At 45.6% G+C, this 20,057-nt stretch overlaps 1 protein-coding gene across 1 annotated transcript in view; it reads left to right on the forward strand.

Annotated features, from left to right (window-relative positions):
- Il17rd (interleukin 17 receptor D) overlaps positions 1 to 20,057 on the forward strand; it is a 62,511-nt gene that overhangs the window by 29,866 nt on the left and 12,588 nt on the right. Inside the window, exons 2-3 of the mRNA XM_055612410.1 lie at positions 11,215 to 11,272; positions 16,823 to 16,948. Of these exons, the coding sequence (XP_055468385.1) occupies positions 11,215 to 11,272; positions 16,823 to 16,948 (184 nt within the window). The remainder of the gene's footprint in view (positions 1 to 11,214; positions 11,273 to 16,822; positions 16,949 to 20,057) is intronic.

A 20,057-nucleotide genomic window follows, 5' to 3' on the forward strand; every position in this document is an offset into this window, starting at 1 on the left:
TGGGTTGGCTGAGCGCTGCCACCTTTGCTCAGTCCTTATAACCTGTGGGAACTAGGCAAGCGCATGTTTCCAGCGGAAAGGCTTTAAAGGACTGAAGATCAGAAGGACCGTTGGAGGCTCCTGGCTTACTCTTTGAGCTTTGAGACTTGGTATTTCTCTCAAGTGAGGCTGATTCCCACAGCTGGAGAGAAACTGTCATGAATTCCTCAGAATGGTTGGAGCAGGGGCTGAGGGGAGGCCTCTGGGAGGAGAGCCTTGTTCACAGGCTTGTTAACGTTTGAGGGTCTTTGACAAAGGAAGTCTAATGCCCTGCCCAGGTCAGCCGGCATTTGCCCCGCCCCCCTCAGGCCCAGTTGTACACAGGAAGTCAGACGCTAATGATGTTAGTGAGGGGACAAAGGCGCCCAGCCGGGGAAGGGCCTAATTGCTGTGTCCGGCTCCCAGGCGGCCAGCCTGCAGCTGGAGGGGGCTGGGCAGGATGCTCTTAAGTGTTAACACCTGGAGCCTGAGATGCTGACTTCCTGGGTTTTTTGGGGTGTGTGTGTGGGAGGGGCCCTTGTGGGCTGACTCCTTCCCTCACAGACACAGATTCTCAGGGGCAGGTTTTAGGAAGTGGTATCTAAAAGATTAGATGCAAATGGTTCATCTGGAGGCCAGGTTTTCAGTGTCACCCGTGAGTCTGAGGGCTGTTTGGAGAACCAGACTTTTATCTGCCCCTTCTAGCTGCTTTCTTGCCCCTTCTGTAGAAGATCGAGTGGGAAAGGCCAGATCCTGCAGAGCAGACTAATATGAGAAGTGTCTGTCAGTCTAGTTTAGGTGGGAGATTATAGTCAGAATTGCCGGGGAGATGCCTCTCTCTTAGAGATGAAGTTTTGAGCCAGTTAAGATCCCAGGAAGGCAGGCTTCTGGCGGGATGAGGAATGAAGGGACATCCATAGCCATCCAATTGGGACTTCACGCTTCAGATGAAGGTGCAGGTGGGTTTAGGAAACATGTCTAGAGGGAGCAGTTGGAAGTTCGTGTTCCAGGAGTGGACATGCCCAGGGGATGCCTAATTTCTAGTAGGTTCTCTGGATTTTTTTGTGTCTAATCATGGCTTTGGGTCTGGGCCTCCTGGGAGGCCTAAAGGATTGCTTGGAACCTGCTGAACTTGTCAAAAGTGTTTCTGTGGAGATTGGACTGCTGATAGGCTTCTTGAAAGGTGGTCCCTTCCTCTCAAGTACAGCCGAGTCCTCAGGCACCAGAAGTGATAGCCTGCAGGGCTCTGATTAGGGCTGCCAGCTAGCGTCCTAGTCTGGGTGTTCCCCTGGCCCAGTGGCAAGCAAGCTGAACTCGGGTTGAGTTAGTGGGATTTTGTAGGCTGGGAATAAGAGCGCTTGAAGCCTGTCTCTTTCCTAGTAAAATGGGGCAGGGCAGGAGAAAGCCCTAGATTTTAGAAAAGGAATGTGATGTTAACTTGCCGCTTCCCACTCATATTTTAAGGTTTTTCAGTTCAGGACCATCATGGGGACAGATCTAATCATCTTGCAAAGGTGGTCACTCACCTTGTTTTGTGACATAACCTATGATATTTCAGTTAGCAACAAAATCTAAGAGGGTGGCCTTCCACCCTTGCCATACTTTGGAGGAAGTATGTATGAAGAAGGACATGCTAGGGACCTGTATAGAAGGAGGAGGCCACATTCCCATGGCAACATCACAGCCCCATTTCTCAGGCGTTTGTGCTGTGGAAGCGGAATTCCAGATGTGACACAGCACTGGAGACCCCTCCTGCCTTCAGAAACTGTGTTTGAAGTGGGTACAGCTAGGCACGCTGCTTCCTGTGTGGTCCTAAGGCTTTTATTAGTAGTTAGGTTTTGAGCTGAACATTTCCTCTCAGCTTAAGCATAACAATCATGTTTACAGCTTAAAGTTTTCCACCATTGTCTAATCACTGTTTTGCACTCTAGGAAGAGACTTTCTTGAGCTTGTGGATTGTAGTCTTTGTTCCTTTCACAGCTAAGTGAGAATGATTTACTAGCTGATTTGCTGGGTGGGTAATTCGGGGGCGTCTCTGTACGTGTTTACAAAAACTGTTTAATCTCTGTCTGTGAGCTGGTTGTGTACTCGTTTCTAGCTTCAGATAGCCTGCCTTTTATTTTACCTTGAAGATGCAGGCTGTCTAACATGAGGTTCTCATTTCAGTTGGGGGAATGGGGCAAAGCAGAGGAAAAGGTCTGGCCCTCAGTCCCAGAGGCATGTTTTATAGCCTGCCTTTGACATTTTCAGAACTGGAAAAATGTAACAGTCTGTGTGTTTGTATCAGCCATGCAACACACAGCCAAGATCCTTAGCAAAGTTACTGGAGAAGGGGCTTCCGAGGGCTTTGTGAAAACTAGGCAGGCAGTGGAACATTGTTCTGTTTTTATGTGTGTGCATGTCTCTTGTGTGTTTAGACAAGCACGAGTATGCACTATGCCCACGGAAGCCAGAAGAGGGCGTTGGATCCACTGGAGCAGGGGTTCTTCAACCACTGAGTCATCTTTGTAGGCCTTTGTTTTTACTTTTTTATTAACATTTGTGTGTGTGTGTGTGTGTGTGTGTGTGTGTGTGTGTGTGTGTGTGTTTATCTGAAGTAGGATCTTCTTTGCAGCTGTGACTGGCTTGGAACTCACTGTTTGTCTTAGGCTGGCCTTGAATTCATAGCAGTCCACCTCAGGCTCCCAAGAACTGAGATTATAGACATGAACTATCACGCTGGCCTTGCATTCTGTTTTTAAGCACAGAAGAAAGCTGGCTTATGTGTGTGAGTGTCTCTTTCTGTGAAGTGTGTGCGTATGCATGCATGTATGTATTTATCTCTGCTTTAACTATACAAGTATATTTCAACATCAAAGCAAGACAAAATCTTGAAGCAAGTAAAGAATTTTGAAACATAAATCTCATTGGGTCTCCCATTACTTAGATATGAGATAACTGAGAGTCAGCTTGTGTAAACTTTATCTTCATCTAATAGAGTGGTGGAAGGGTGGGTGCAGGGTGGGGATAGTGATGTGGAATCTGGATGAAAATGAGAGACTTGAGTTTGATAAGAGGGACACATAGTAACTGGCATGTGTCAGTTCCATGCTGGAGCTCAGAAATAATTGTTCCTTCGGCTTTCCTTTGGTGAGCGTGAAATTAGGAACACGTGTGTTCTGATTAGCAGCACGTCAGAGATGAATCATGATTACGGCTTTGGTCTGGTGCACAGACCATGCTTTGGGCTAGTGATTTCCTACCTCCCCAAGCAAATATCTTTAATTAGCTTAAGATCTTCAGGCCTTTGGGGGCCTGATGAAGTAATTGCTAGTGGAAACCCCGAGGTTTTCTCTCTCAGAGCTCATGAGCTCCTTGCTGGACATCCAAGACCTTACCTCCCAAGCCAGACTGCTGGCATCCTTCTGAAGCCGTTGGATCTATGCAGGGTGAGAGAATAGCGCTCAGGAATGTGGGGAGAATGTGTCTTGAGCAGATCCAGGCGTGGGCTGGCTTTCTGATTCATTTTCCTTGTGTTTTGTTCTCACCAGCATTCTCCTTAGCTTACATCACCTGGGGCTTCTCTGCCTTAGCTAGTTCGTTCTTTCTTTCTTTCTTTCTTTCTTTCTTTCTTTCTTTCTTTCTTTCTTTCTTTCTTTCTTCCTCCCTCCCTCCCTCCCTCCCTCCCTCCCTCCCTCCCTCCCTTCCTTCCTTCCTTCCTTCCTTCCTTCCTTCCTTCGAGCCAAAGCTATCTACTGAAGACAAAGGTATCTATGGAAGCCAAAGTCAAAGCTATCTAGTGGAGACAAAGGTAGTTACTGAAGCCAAAGCCAAGTAGAGAGCAAAGGTCATTTAGTGGAGACCTAAAGCTATGTAGTGAAAGAGTTATCTAGACCCTAAATCATGGGTGATGGATTGTGAGGACATCCTTTGTTAGAGCATCCGTAAGATATCTTTAGAAACCATCCTTATGGTATCTTGCAGGTACAATATTTAACCCATGAAAGCACTCTTCCTATTTTCTGCAACAGTAGATTAACCTTCCCCCTTTTTCTGCCTTCTCCCTATATAAGTTGGGTAAAAATTTCTAATAAATGGAAGCCTTGATCAGACAAACAGACTTGGCTTTCATTCCTGTGTCTCATGTTCCCCCCCCCCCATTCCTTCCACTCTCCTCCCTTAGGAACCCCGTTGAAGCCCCGTGGGACGGGGCACTTCCTTCCTTCCTTTCTCTCTTTCTTGTTGTTAAAGGTTTGCACTGAAGTGAGTTGGATCTGTCTTTGTTTATAAAACCATTTGAACTAGTACAGCCACATAAGCCACTCTCTGCATGACCCTCGCCCCGCCCGCATTTGTTGGTGTTGTCTATTTGTCCCATTTCTGGCCTCACAGTTTCCTGCCATCTTTTGCTCTCATTGTCACCCTGGAAAGTCAAGGTGGAGATAATGCTGTGGACAGTAAAATGGAGTTGGCTTTAGTTTTCAGTAGTTGCTAGGTGTGCCTGTGTTTTCCTGGGCTCCAACTAGAGTAGGATCACAGAGGTGGCATGTCAGGGCAAGGTGGCGGAAGATGCTGACCAATAAGTAAAGAAATATGTTCTGCTGATACTTGCAATGGGAGCTCCATCTCTGAAAAATGCAAAAATTGGAGTGGAAAGGAGGAGCAGAGATCAGCATATTCTTCCTCTAGGAAAAAGCAAATACAAAATCTCTCTCTTTCTCTCTCTTTTTTTTTTTCCTTTACAGAGCTGAGGACCGAACTCAGGGCCTTGCGCTTGCTAGGCAAGCACTCTACCACTGAGCTAAATCCCCAACCCCCCCAAAACCCTATCTCATTCCTGGGCTTGACACACAGGCGGCCCTTGGTAGATATGTTTTCTACCTAAATAAATAAATGCATGACGAGGCCAAAAAAAACATACACAAACCTTACTTGGTGTTCCACGGTGATTTATGGACTACTCACAGAGCTGGTCAACAGCTTTGAAAACAGGTCTCTAGGAAACAGTCCTGAGCTTTTAGCCACTACACCATTTTGATATTTAATGAGCTGAGAATTAAGGGTACTTGTTTGTTGCCTGTTATTCAAAACCTATAAATGCCAATGCTGTGGCCTCAGGGTGCTACATTCTTAGTTAATTAACCTCCCCTACTTGCTGCACTAACGGTAGCTTTTAATTTGTTCCAAAGGGAGCTAGCTAAGAAGCCAGGCCCCAGTGCCTGGAGCTCCGCTGTGAAAATTTCCTTTGGTTGGGGCACTAAAGTATAATCAGGGCGGAAGCAGCAAATGAGAACTTGATGGAGAAAACATTTATGCAGGCAGGAAGAGGCAGGGAGCTAACTCTGTACTGCCCTAAAAAAGGAACAAAACGTAAGATGCAAAAATCCTCTACTGCACCATGGTCTAACCATATGTCAAGAAGCAAAAGCTTGAATACAGAATGGTAGCTGTAAGGTAGAATACCTCCCACTCAAGGTCCTGCCATGGTCAGTTTCCAGAGGTTGTCACAGTGTTCAGACCTACCTGAAGACTAATGTCCCAGGGCAGAATTTTGGGTCCATCTCTGATGGCTTAACTGCCATTTAGAGCATATTTAAGGAGGGTTGTACTGTAAATATGACATCCCCCTCCTTTCGAAAGAAAGCAGGCCACATGGTGAGGCCTAAACAGAATTACATTCAGGGGACTTGCAGTGTAGCTCAGCTATAGAGTACTGGGTGTTGAGCACTCAGCAGCAAGGGGCAAGAGGATTAGCCCTGAGTCATCTCGCACTGAGTAAAGTTTGAGGTCTGCCTGGGATAAGGGACCCTGTCTCAAAAAAAAAAAAAAAAAAAAAAAAAAAAAGCTTGACTGGGCATGGTGATGTACACCCTTAATCTCAGCAAAGGCAGAGGGCAGATGGATCTCTCTGCAGCAAGTTCCAGGCCAGCCAAGACAAAAAAGGCCAAGAATGCTCCCATTCAAGTCAGCTAAGAAGCCTTGAGAAAGCTGGTGACAGCGAACAACAGGTGACACAGTACAGACCTGGAGTGGAAATTCAAGGGCATTCTTACGAAAGAACTGAGATGCCCCTCCCCCTTTTCTTTTTAAAAACCCGTCTATCCCAGCCCCACATTGTAATCCCAGCACAAAGAGGCTGTGCCCAGGCAGGAAGATGAGAGTTTTAAGAGCAGCCTCTGCTTTCCTGTCTCCTCATACATCTCTCAGCACCTGTCTGCAGCTCAGGTCCCTGCCGTTGATGGGCATTTCTGAGTTTTATGTCGGATGCAATACTGAACACTTGGTATCTGTCGCCTCATGAGTCCTGCACTAGTCCTTTCAAGGACCCTTGTTCTTTGGGTCTGTAGTTAAGGGAAGTTCAGAAAGCTGCCTAAGGTCACGCAGTGACAGGGCAGTGACTCCAAGTCACATCTGATAAGCCTAAGCTCCCTCCTCTTAACTCCAGATGAGCCCAGGCAGACCCACAGAAGCTCATCTCTGAGATGGCAGAATCCCAAGGCCCGGCTGTGAGGGATCAACGTTCCCCATGAAGACAGGTGACAGGTGACAGTGATTAGTTGTGGGTGCAGGAGGAGAGGCCATACCACGCTGGCACGTGCTGTGTGTGCTACATTGAGATTCAGTTCATCTGTTCTGTGGTTAGAACATTCACGTGTTAGGTCTCAAACCCAGGACTAAAGGCTAACTAAGGTTCGTATTTAACACATCAAAGTGGACCTGGCCGCCAAGTTCTCCCAGAGTCCTTCAGTCCCTGTTACAAGGTATACCTGCCTAGAGGCTGGTGTACCCTGCCCCTACCCTGAGCTCGCCCTTCCCCTGCTGTCCTTTCCGTATAATTCAGCCATGTTGGTCTTTTGTCTGTCCACCCTTTACTCTCCTGGCTTCCCTCGCTCCTCTCCTCATAAAGCCTGGCTCAGGACTCTCCTAGATGTCCCTACCTCTGACTTTTGCTCTCCCTCATATCTACAATAAATTTTTCTCTTCCACCATCCCTATAAACAGTCATGTCCTTCTTTCTTTCTTTCTCCTTTCCTTTTCTTCCCCCTCCTCCATTCAGCATGTAGACAGCTTCTACTTGGTATTCTAAAAATTACCTTGAACTTCATGGCACAAGATAACACAAAATTCTTGTAGTAAATGAGTCAAGCTACTGAATTCAGTGTTGGCAGCTCTGGCTTTTTCTGGATGCTGGATGGGGAGAATCCATCCCTTGCCTGGCCCAACTTGTAGGGGCTACACACACTCTTTGGCTCAGTAGCTCTTTCCGCTTCCATCTTCAAGTCAAATATGTGAATGTGAATCATTCTCCAGTCAGCCAAGTCTCCCTCCCCCTTCCCTCTACCATCACATCTCCATTTCTATGATGGCAGCTCTTCAGGGTCTTTCTTCTAAGGATCCTCACATTGGCTTACCCAGAACACTCTGCCCATTTCAGCGTCTTTGAACTTTGGATTATGTAGTCTCTTCCAGTGTGGGTAAATAAGTCACCTATTCTAGAGCTTGAGTATGGACATATTCAAGAGGATTTCATTTCTGTCATGAAATAAAGAGGAAACAACGTGGTTTTGTGAGCTAGCCTGGTGTTTCCAAGGTGGCTCCTGTGGACTCTGGAGCAGCTGGAACAGTTTTGGGGATGAATAAGGCCAACAGCCCAGTGGAAGATTTGCGCTCATGCTCGAAGAAACTCAAAAGAGCATGCCAGGACCCACACGAGTAAAAGGTCTTTAAAGTACAGATAAGAGCCGCTACCCAGGGAGGTGTCCTATTTCTGAGCTTCATGGCTAGACTTGGATAGTTCCAGGGCTTAGGGGCTCCAGTTGGACGTGGAAAGAAAGCCTCCACCTCACATTTACGTTCACAGATGTGCCAAACTAGTGGAATTTTAGAGACTGTGATGACTAGACTCCTCTCCAGTGAGTCTGCAGGCAGTCTGATGTGTCAGGAACATAACCTGTTAAGGACCAGATATGTCAGGCAACGTAATGGGGAGTAAGACCTGGGTGATGGAAAGTGTTGTGGTAAATATAAAAGCTGTGGTCTAGTAAATGTTTATTATTTACTAGGTATTATCTAACCTGCTATCAATCGAATAAAGACATAGACACCTGTTGTATTTTATAAAATAGCCTTTGCCTGATAGTAACCCTCTAACTTTACCTCCCAGCCCCAATCTCAAGTTACCTCCCATCCATGGTCCAAAATCCTTATTAATGTGCTCTGCCTCCTCCACCCACACTGATCTGGCCATGTGTGTCTTTCCCATGTTAACCCATGGCACTGGTCTGTTTTCTTCTCCTGATCCTTTCTTCCCCTCTTCTTTGTGGTCCTTCAACCCCAGCCTTCGAACTCCCAAACTCCATCTTCTTTTCTTCTACCAAATCCCAAGCTTCATTTTTTTTTTTTAAATCAACCAATCAGCTTTTAATTAGATGGAGCAAGGTTTACACAAGAGTGTCAGGTACAGGTGAGAATATGCCCTAAAAATGTCTGCACAGGGACAAGATCTTGGGGGCCAGTAGTTAACATTAAAATACATAGCACCAGGCCAATCCCTAACAGAAAGGGATTGATTCATGGGGAACATTAAGAGAAGGGAATTCTGGGAATACCGGACTGCCTGAATGGAACTACAGTGTGTTATAGGCTTGCGGCTTGGGGTAGGAATTTGTTAGGGAGCTAGGCAGTTAAGGGCACAACAAGAATGGTATAGAGGGGTTAGGGGCCAGTAAAGGACTAGGGTTGAAGGAAGGTAGATAATGGACGTGTGTGCATCTTACCTTTATGAGAGACCCTTTGGGAGTCAAGGTCTGGGACTGGATTGCAACTCCACACCCAGCCCTGAGGGCTTAGGACAGGTTGGAATAATCAGTGGGTAATGTGTGGGTACCACACACAAGCTTCAGTGTACTTGAAGGCAGCTCCCCTAAGCCTCCTTGGACAGCTCACCACTTATCAGAAACCTTGCTTGGATAAATTTAGGTTCTTGTATGCACAACACAACACAACACACAGAGCTCATTAGCCATTGCAAGTGCCAGATAAATGCTTATTACAGACATGCCTCAGTGGAAATGTAGGGGAAGAAACAAAAGATCAGGGGAGCAGTCACAAAGGAAAAGACAAACCAAAATTCACAAGTAATGCAGTTGGTCACTAGAGCCCCTTGACACCTGCTCGAAAGTGGAATGTTTTCCTTGTGGAAAAATACTTCTACATGGCTCTGTGGTCTTCTGCAAACCCCCTCCCAGAGGGAAACTGCTGTGTACCTTCTAAACAAACAAACAAACAAACAAACAAACCAACCAACCAACCAACCAACCGATATTTGAGGAGACTCTACCCCAGTGGTTGCCAGCACTAGACTAGTCTTCCTCTCCAGATGCTGCTGTTTTCCTCAGCATTAGAGCCCAGTTACCAGGCTCTGCTCTCTTGGGCGCTGTGCACATCCTGTACCTGTTGTTTCTAACCATCACTCGTGCGTATTCATATTCTGCCTTGAGGAGGTGTCCTGCGTCTCTTTGCTGCTGGCTGTTTTGCTTTAGCCATGTTTTTGTTTTTGTTTTGTCGTCTGGATGGGGAGCGCTTGAGGGCCAGGGAGTTGCAGTTTGTCTGTATCCAGCTACCCGCTGTGAAAGGATGAGCACCAGTCAATCCCATGACACAGCAGTAGTCAGTGTTTGCCTCAGCATGGGCAGTTGAATTTGTTTATGCCCTGGGGCTTTGTAAGGGAGGGGAGAGTGGTTGGCAGTTTTGAACATTCCTAAAGGGCTGTGGGAATTGGATTGTCGTCTTCCTGGTTGTTACTGGGTGTCTGCCTTTTGGAAGTCGGGCAGCTTCTGTTTGTATAAACCTGATGCCTAAGGAGTGATACTAACTAATATTTCACTGTCTAAAGTTTCATATCATGAGATAGGTTCTGGAGTCTCACACTATGCAAAAAAAAAAGGGGGGGTGTGTGGAGGAAGCTGGAGCAAGAAGGGGAGCCAAGAAAGTGAGCCTCCGGGGTGCCAGGGTACCTAATTGATTTAGGTTTTGTGTTCTTGCTTGCTTACTCCTCACTTTGTTGTGTCTCTGTGTCTGTCTGTGCCTGCCTGCCTTTTTCTGCACAGCTGTGATTTTCCAAGGCCCCAGGATATGGTTTCAGTGGGCGTGCCTGGCTTCAGGATAAGCAGCGTGGACATGCCTGTAGCATATGGAAGTGATGGGCTTGTGGCCTGAAACCCTGGGCCCTCAGAAGTGCTCTCCACACTGTGTCTCAGTGTAACAACTGCCCATTAAAACGCCAGGCTGCCAGCATATGGCTTTCCCAGCATCCTTCTTGTTCAGTGGAAACTTGAACTGTGTGGTTAAAATATCTTCCCATCATTTAGCACTTGAGAGTTAACATATTCTGGAGAATTCCACAATTAATACTGAGTGGCGCATTGCAGATTATTAGGGAGATCTTTAAACAGTCGGCAGATGTGGGTTGGCTGACCCGGAGCAGCCCTTTCTCATGAGGATCAGCTTTGGGGTTAGGGAGAGGCAGGTCAGTGGGAGGGTCTGCTGCTCGCTCTGCCGGCTGTGATTAGAGTGGGAGGCCTGCTGGAGTTTTACCCCACTATTACGGCTGCAGACGGCTAATGGCCACAGCACCAAGAGTTAAGAGTTGGGTCCTTGAAAGTCTTTTTTTCCTTTTATGACCCACCCTGTGTATTTCCAGCATATATATGGAGGCAGTGAAGAATTTTCTCATTAAAAGTAATGGCTTATTCCCACCTTCATTCCTAGTCTTGGAATGAGAACTGGTTTTCGTAGAGGTGAGGAATTACCCATCTGTCTTGCCTTGCTAGAGCTTCCGGGCGAGGCTGTCTGGTAGGCGAGTTTTATAACTAATCAGAGGGTCCAACTGGAAGATCTCCATCTGGCAGCCCTGGTCTCTATCCTAATTTTACTGCTAATGAATTACTTAACCCCTAAACACAGACCAGTCTGTTCCTGTTGTCTTAGGAGAAAGAGTGCCCAAGATTCCTAGTGGGAGTCCCTTGGACTGGAGGGTGTTTGGAGTGGGTGGGTGGGTAGGGGGTCATGGAACAGTACTCGGAGTGGGAGGTGGCCTACAGGACTGCCATGACCCTGGGCCTCCGGAATGATTTGTGCATTTAGATTCTGTGGGGAATCTATGCTGGGAAAGTAAGCTGCCTTCACCCCGAATCACGTTCTCTCGTTTTCCCACAGGGCGTGGGGCCAGCCAGCAGAAACAGCGGGCTGCAGAACATTACCTTCAGATATGACAGTAAGTAACCAGCTTGACCACAGAGAAGAGGGCCTTTCGCAAACACACTTGTACCTTGTGAAGGACAATGCAGATCCTGGGGTTGAGGGATTTTCTGAACCTGTTCAGGTTTGTCAACAGTAAAAGCAGCGTAGTCTCCATTAAACCTATGAAGTGTTTGGGAACTTGAACAGTCTAAGGGTATTCAGTGCATTTCAGGAGGTGATGGTGTGTGAAGACCCTCCCCCAGGATTCATACAGCATTGTCTTTAATAAGAGGAGGTCCCACTACGGGACAAGGGAGTGGGTTTACCCCCATGTAGGCCTTAAGGCAAGGGTGGAGACTGTGGCAGGCTGTCCGATCTGAAGGGGGCACTGACTTCCTAATTCCAGTTCACCATGGTCTTATGGAATCCCCACTGGGTGTAGCCAGATGTGGTTTCTAAGGAGAGCCAGAAGTTCTAAGAATAACTACCCCACCCCGTAAAATATTTTTCAATATTGGCCTTTATCTAAAAAATACTTTTTCCTCACAAGCACAGAGTGAGCCAAGTAGATCTGTGTCTCACAGTGGCCTCGGTACCAAGTTCAATTCCTGTCTGTTCAAAGTGTAGCAAGTGACTTAATTCTCCACACTTTGTCTCTTTTCTTGGCATCATTTTGAGGCTTAAATGAGGTAGTACTTATATTGTCTCCCCTTGGTGGCTGTGTTGCTATAGATACATAGTAAACACTGTCTGCCAGCGTTACAAGTGGGTCCAACTGTATTTGAATACAAGCAGCAACATTTCTTGCTTTCCCGCTGATTAAACACTTACAGTCTGTTCTGAGCCACTATTGTCCTTCCTCAGAAGGAAGTTAGGGAGAGCCATGAACAGTTTCGTCATGTAAGCGCTAATTTGTGTGCAAACATGATAAGAAGGACTTCTGGCGCCTGTTGTTGGCTCTTCCTTTCTCATTCATCTCTTAGAGAAGAAGGTTGTGAATCGGAAGCCTCTGGAGTAATTAGTGGAATAATCTGGCCTGACCAAGTTTGGGTTGTTGAGGTCATGAATACAGTCTGACAGTTTTAGAACAGGCATGTGTGTTTCAAATTCACACGCCCAGATGCCGATTTGAGCATTTTAGGTTGCCCAGAAAGACTTAGACATGACAAACAGGTGCTTCATGTCAGTGGTGTGTACATGTTTTGGGCAAATGCCATGATGGTAATGAAAGAGTTGCTAAGTAAAGACATGTGTAGAGAATTGCTCTTTGAGTTAGAAAGTATTAGATTGTATTAGATTGAAGAGCTCATCTGCAAACAAACCTTTGTGTCTTGTGACTTAATGTGGCTTTTTTGGGGGGTGAGGGAAAGCTATGCCTGTAGAACTTATCTTTTTCTTTTTGTTTTTTATTATACTTTTGAGGCAGGGTCTCATGTAACCCAGACTGGCCTTGACCTCAGTCTTCTGAGTGCTATAAGCATGTGACTTGATGTTTTGGATTAAATTTTTGCCCATGTGCTGCTTCTCTCTTAGACATTACTTTTTTCTTAGTTCTTCATCATTGAGTTAGAATTTAATTCATGGTTCACCCTGACTTCTGAAATATTTGAAGCTTAGTTAACTTTTTGGCAAAATGCCATTTAGGCAGAAAGGTGTTTACTTATTAATTATTATTATTTTTTTGTAACTATAATTTAAAAACTTTAGACCAGCTAATTATTGGATATAGGCCATATTTTAAAAACTACTCTATGTTTCTCATCAAAACAAGATACTTTTTGACAGGGGCGGTGGTGCACGCCTGTAGCCCCAGCACTGGCAGAGGCGGAGGCGGAGGCGGGCGGACCTCTGTGAGCTCGAGGCCAGCCTGGTCCGTAGAAGGAGTCCAGGACAGACAGGGCTACATGGGAAAAAAAATCTTAAAAAACAAAACAAAACAAACAAACAAACAAACAAACAAAAAAGGTACGTCTCCTTCTCTAATGAACCCACTGGTTGCCCAGTCAGCTGCTCCCGGGACTGGAGAGTCATCGTGAGCACTAATAACGTCGCGGCTGCTTCTAACAGGAATATGAATCTGTGCAAGTGGACGTTGCTGGTGTCAGTGTATACGCACGCACACACACACGCACGTGCTCAGCATGTGCAACAAGACATTTATCCACTAAACATAACGTATAACATCTAATGTAGTAATCATTATTTTATTAGCATCTGCCCTAATACAAGAGTATGAGAAGAAAAAAAAGTTAAGAACCAATTACCAAGTTTTCACCCAAACTTACCAAAATTAAAAAAAAATCTTATTTTCTGTCCTTTTGTCATTTGATGTAGTAAAGAAAGAAAATGTTTTGCCATTAAGTCGTAGCTGATTTACAAGTCTCTCAGCCTCTTTTGACTCTGCATTCCACATTTCTTCTTTGAGCTCTGAGGGGTCTGCCTGAGTAAGTTTTAATATATTTTCTTAATTCTTAGGCTTTTTACGTGCATACATGTATTTATAGAAACCCCTGTTGTCAATTTTGGCATTAGGAACAGGGAAGGCTAAAACCCAGTGACCAGCTACTGTTCACATGTCTTTGCAGACCTCAATAAAATGAAGATGCTGGATCTGTACAAGTGTGATACAATCTTGTCTTTTTTTATACTGGGAAAAACTAAGATTTTTGCAGGCTGAACACTTTGGACTCAGAGCTTAAGCCAACAGTAGGGGCGGCTAGAGTCTAAGGGACCACCCCACTCTATTCTATAGTTCCCCTCTGTACGCAGCCCCCATGTCAGAGCGGTTTTTTCTTTTTCCACTTTGATGTGTGTAACCTGTACACACGTTTGCATGTGCGTGGGCCCACAGTCATGGAAATGCAGGTGGGCACGTGCATGTTGCAGGGTGTACACACGGAGACCAGAAATTGATACTGTAATCATTCTAGATTTTTATTCCACCTTATTGATTGAAGCAAGTGTTAATCCTGAGATTTATCAGAGAAAAACCATTTCCGCCATGTGGGGACAAATTTAAGGCAAGCTTTATTAAGTGTTAAATACTGAACAAGAGGCGGACTTTAGCCAGGACCACTCCCTGGAATTTCCCAGCTGAGGATGGCCCCTGTTACAGGGGTTTATAAAGACAAACCTATAGGCCATTGTACTTTCCCTTGAGGTTTTTGTTATAGTCCAAGAACTGCAACTCCCGACATTCCAGGAAGTTACCTGATCCCTAGGCAGTAGGGCTTACAGGTTAATTTTTGGCATTACATAAGATCTCTCAGTCAAACCCTCGGCTTGGTGCTGTGGTCACTCTGCCTGCTTGATCTGGGAACTCCTGTCTACATCATCAAGGCTGGAACTGCTGGACAGCCCACTTTGCCCATGGAGCATTAATACAGGTTCTGAGGATCTGGATTTCTAGTCCAAATACTTTTAAGGCCAGCCATCCAACCACTAAGCCACCTCCCTAGTCCAAGACTCGGGCTTTAGTACAAATAGAATTTATTTGGTTTGTTTTTGTGTTTTGAGGCAGGGTTTCTCTGTAGCCCTGGGTTTCTTGGAACTCACTCTGTAGACCAGGCTGGAACTCAAACATCTGCCTGTCTCTGCCTCCTGCATGCTGGGGTTAAAGGCGCATGCTGGGGTTAAAGGCGTGCTCCACCACTGCCTGACAGACTTTAGTAGAATTGCTAACATCCTTTTAAGTAATACTGAAATACAGACGTGACTTTTTATAGCGGTTGAATTTTAAGAAGGGGATCTTGTCTGGTGTGGTCAGGCAAGAAAGCAGGACACAGGCAATGTGGAGGCTGGAGTTTTAAAAGTTGGGTGTGCAGCTAGTGTGTGAATACACTTCAGTAAGAAAAAGAAGAATTATGCCGAGAGGCTCGCAAGGCACCCCTTCAAGTCTTAACCTAGTGACCGTGTGCAGTGAGAGCATGAATGATCTTTGTATTGTTCTTAATATTCCTTTGTGTTTTCAATTGCTTCTCTCAAAAGTTTTTAGTACATGTTACAAAGGGAAAAATGTAACAGGTTTACTGAGCTTCTTAGAAATAACCTGGGAATCTTTCAGCCCAGGAAAATGTCCCTTACTTTACTGGGGTCCTGGGCAGACTTGGACCTTTGATAATGTGAAGGCCCTTTGCAGTAGATACAGAAGAGGTGACCCTTGTGGAATCATGAGAAAGAAATGGAGGTGAAGCAGTGTGAGTTGATAGCTGCTGTGTAATCCACTGAACGGTTCTCTCAGCAAGGCTGTCAACCCAGAGTGTGGTTCTCTGGAGTTCCAGCATGATTCCCTCTCAGCCGCGGGCAGCTTTTGAAGGTGATTGGCGATGCCTGGTGACACAGCTGTTTACACGGAAGGCAGTGGCCACATTGGCACCCCCAGAGTAAAATCAAATAAGTTATTTTTCCTCCCCCTTTTGAGCCATTAGGTAGGAGCTTTGGCGATTTAATGAAAATTGTGGGTCTCTGAGAAAACCGTCTTTGAGAATGTTAGCTGGTGTCACTCAAACCTGGGGCCTTGTGTTGTGTACACCAGTCATTTAACAGTTTGCCTGTGAGATTACTCCCCTGTGGATTCACACCCGAATGTCAGTTTCTTTTTTCTAGTGACCTTGCCCTCTTGGTCTCCTCTAAAAACAAACACACTCCAAAGTATTTGACAGGGTTTTCTTTCATGTCACTCCTTAACGGTGGAAACTAGTAGACTTGATGTAAATACCTAATGATTTTGGTAAGATGGCAAAGGAGTAAGGAAGAAACAACAACAACAATAAAGCTAATGACTGACACAAAAGTCTGTAGCCAACAGTCCTAGCAGCGTCCAGGGGTTTAGTTCAGGCGACCGGGTGGTGTTGCTGCAGACATATCCCTCTATAACTATTATATGTCTTAAGACATGATCAGCTTTAGTGTCTTATTTGAGCTTTGGACGCAATTTAGAATAGGAGTGCATTTGGCACTCCGTTGTAGTTAGTGATTAATATTTACTATTGATTTATCTTCAGGTAATGCTGCTGTTAATCCTAAACAGCTGTATACCCAAATCACCACACAGAGACTGGATTTATTTAATTAACCTAGAACACAATGCTGGGCAATAGTTACTCCATCCTAAACCTCCAAGCCCTCATAGTTTCCTAACATTTAGATTTCCCACATTATACTTGCTTTTCATGATATCTTGGGTCCAGGCCATCTCTCCACATAGTTCCAAGATCTCTCCTCCAGCTCTGTTCTCCTAGCTCTCCTCTTGCCCCTTCTCCTCCCACTCTTCCTGCCCGCTCTCTCCTCCCCTCTTTCCTGTCCTCTGGCGCCTCCCAGCTCAGCATTGTGTTTAGTTGCTTTATTTTGGCCTGTTTACACACGAGTTGAGACAGGATGCTTAGAATGAGTATCACAATGCAACATTTGGATTGAAGCCAGAGAGTGTGGGGAGAAATCAGCATTTGAATGAACAAGGGTAAGGTGTATACATTTGAAAAGAACATTATACCAACGGCACTCCTAGACATACTCTGCATAGGCTAGTAAGATGAAGTTGAGAATAAAGGTTAGAAACTTCACTCTCTGCTTTTTCCAACTCCAGACTGTACCACCTACTTGAATCCTGTTGGGAAGCACATGATTGCAGATGCCCAGAACATCACAATAAGCCAGTATGCTTGCCACAACCAAGTGGCAGTCACCATTCTGTGGTCCCCAGGAGTCCTTGGTAAGTGGTAACACTCATACGCTCTGTGGGAAAGGATGCTGACAGAGTGAGTGGCCGTGGGGTGGGCTCTAGGCGAGCCGGTTTGATGAGAGTGGAGTGGGAACTTTGTATGTTGTTGTATCCTTGAGCCAGGCACACGCACAGCTTAAAGCGGTGCTGCCAGGGCCTGTGTTTTGTTTCCTTGTTTGAGGGAATTGTGAGTTTGAAAAGATAACAGGTGATTAGTTTAAGTTTTAGAAGGCAGGTTCTTTCTATGTGGTCCAGGCTAAGTGTCTGTCACATTAGTCAGAAGTAGGGAGGTGATGACGACACAGGATGTCCCTGTGGTCTCTCCAGGGGCATATTGGCTATGGCCTCCAGCGTTAGTGCCTCTGTAGTCAGTGTGTGTGTGTGTGTGTATGTGTGTAAAATCCTGTTTTCATAAGAAAGCATGAGATCAGTAATTTTTTTCTTGAAGTTAGAGACCAAGTTGAATTTTTTTTCTCCCTGAGACAGGGTTTCTCTGTGTAGGCCTGTCTGTCCTAGACTTACTTTGTAGACTGTCCTTGATCTCAGAGGCTGGCCTCAGACTCAGAGATCCACCAGCCTCTGCGTGCTAGAGTGCTAGGATTACAGGTGTATGCCACTGGGCCCGGCTGAATTTTTTTAGATCTTGTAGACCAACAAAACTCAGTGAAATAGGGAAATAGCAAGCCAGCCAGCCCGCAAGCAAGCCCCATCTCTGGCCAAATTGTCTGAGTCTGCCTTTGTTTTTTTTCAAGACAGGGTTTCTCTGTGTAGCCCAGGCCTCGAATTCCGATCTGTGTGCCTCTGCCTCCCAGGTGCTGGGATTAAAGGCATGTACCACCATGCCAGGCTGAATCTGTCTTCTTGAATGAATTGATTCCTAAGGGAAGGTGAGATAGTCAAGCCATGATGACCTAAGATTCTTTAACTCCATTCACGTGAATTTGATTGGCAAATTTCTTTTTGTTTATTTGATTTTTGTTTTTTGGGATAGGATCTCATGTGTCCCTGGCTGGTCTGGAGCTTACTGTGTAGCTCAGGATGGCCTCCCGACCCTGATCTTCCTGTCTCTACATGTCTCCAGCTCAAAAGTGCTAGGAATAGAGGTGTGTATCATCAGCACGCTGAGCACCTGCCTTTTGTCTTCTGAGACAGGTAGCCAGGGCTAGCCTTCAACTCACCATCCTTCTTGTCTTAGCCTCCCAAAGGCTGGATCCTGTGTGTGTATAGCCAGGCTTGTTTTGGATTGGCCTTTCATACGAGGCATTTAAACTGGTAGAGTCCTAGCTTTCCTGTGTGCCAAGGGGAAGGGGGCCTTGCCTTGTGGTTGCTGGCCAGGGAAAGTTGCAAGAAAAACTGCTGCTGTTCCTAGAACCTGGGTCCCAACCCTGTTCTGTCCCTCTGACTTTGCACTGGTCTTGGACATTTTTTCAGCACATGGTCAAGGAGAAGTAAAAATAAGCCCAGAATTTTTTTTTTTTTTAAATCTGAACAGAAAATTCTTAGAACTACAGTGTAGTGAGTGTAAGAGAGAGGGAAGATAGAGGAGGTGTTGAGCCAACTTGCCTGTCCACATAAATACTTTTGGGTCAAAACCCTATGTGTTTTCCAAAGGTAATTTTACCTTAACATTTAAAGATTAAAAGTATTCTGTGGATAAAAGAAGTGCTCATTCCATTTAAGGCTTAAATGGCTAAGCCTTAATCTGACAAACTGTAGGCTCCCTCTTTAGAAGAGAGCGAGACGTATAAGCTGGTGGTAGGAATTGAAAGAATCATCTGTGGTGGGGTAGATTCTATCAGGTTAACCCCTTGGAAGCCAGGGTAGCACATGGGTTAAGGACAATGTTGAGAGCTCGATACTTCCAGGGTCTCATTTACCCTGTGATCTTCGGGGGACCTTTCCTTGGCTTTAGATGGAGTATCTACCTCCCATGTTTCTTAGGAGGCATTAATAACCAACATGGGAGGGCAAGAACAAAACGAAGTTTGTTTCTCCAGTGGAGAGCACTGGAGTCCTTAAGTCAGGTCCAGGCCTTATATGACTTAAGGATAGATGTGTCATAGGACTTTTAATTTGCTGCCTCAGTCGACCCTTAGTTCCATATTTGGTATTATGGTTTTCAGTCTGGCCTTTGAAAAATAAGGCCCAGCCCTGAAGTGGTGGTACATCCCTTAATCCCAGTGCTTGGGAGTCAGAGACAGGTAGATCTCTTGAGTTCAAGGCCAGCCTCATCTACAGAGTTCTGTGACAACCAAGGCTACCCTGAGAAACCCTGTCTCAAAAAACAAAAAACAACCAAACAACGGGGGCGGGGGGCGGGGGCAGAGAGATATAAGAGAGACAGAGAGACAACCCGATCCGATAAGTGTTTAAGTAATTGTGAGATGCTTGCTTTTAGATCTATGAGTCACCACCTACCTTTTGTTACATAATCTTTCTGGAAACATTGCATGAATCAAATAGTATTTAAGTAATAAAGATTTGTTCAGAAGTCTTTTCTTTGTCAGTCTCAAAAGTCAAGTTCCTGTGAGCTCTAAGTATGTGGTCCAGTAGAGATGTTAAATCATGTTGTCTGAATCTCTGTGGATTCACTGACCGTCAACCCACAGGAAGCTTTGTGACTGAAAAAAATGCCATGCACTGTAGCGCTCCCGGCTTGTATAATATGAGGCTCTAATTGTGGCTTTCCTGCCCTAGCCACCATGAGATGTGCTCTTCATCAAATAATCACAGAATTGGAGGACCTACTCAAAAGAGAAAAGATTTCCATGACCTTTGCCATCAATAATTTTCCCACCTGGTTAATTGCATCCTGTGTAATTACTTTTGTCCTGGGAGGGGAAGGGTTGAAAATGTCTCCTTGTCTGGAGTTCAGAAAGAATGTGAAATCGATCTCTCGACAGTTGAGGCCAGCTTTGGGAATCTCCAGCTGCACTTGGCCCACTCCAGTCTCTGTGGGATACAGAGCCCCAGTGCCGGCTCCTGTGGCCGTCGGAGTTTAATCCTTCTGAAAGCATGTAGTCATGTGCAGTGGGGGACCTCGGGTGGGGAGCACTGTGGGCGTCTTGAGGCTGCAGAGGGCTGTATGCAGAGCACACAC

The sequence above is a fragment of the Psammomys obesus genome, unplaced genomic scaffold (assembly GCF_907164565.1).
Source record: "Psammomys obesus unplaced genomic scaffold, mPsaObe1.curated_primary_1811, whole genome shotgun sequence".
Lineage (NCBI taxonomy): Eukaryota > Metazoa > Chordata > Mammalia > Rodentia > Muridae > Psammomys > Psammomys obesus.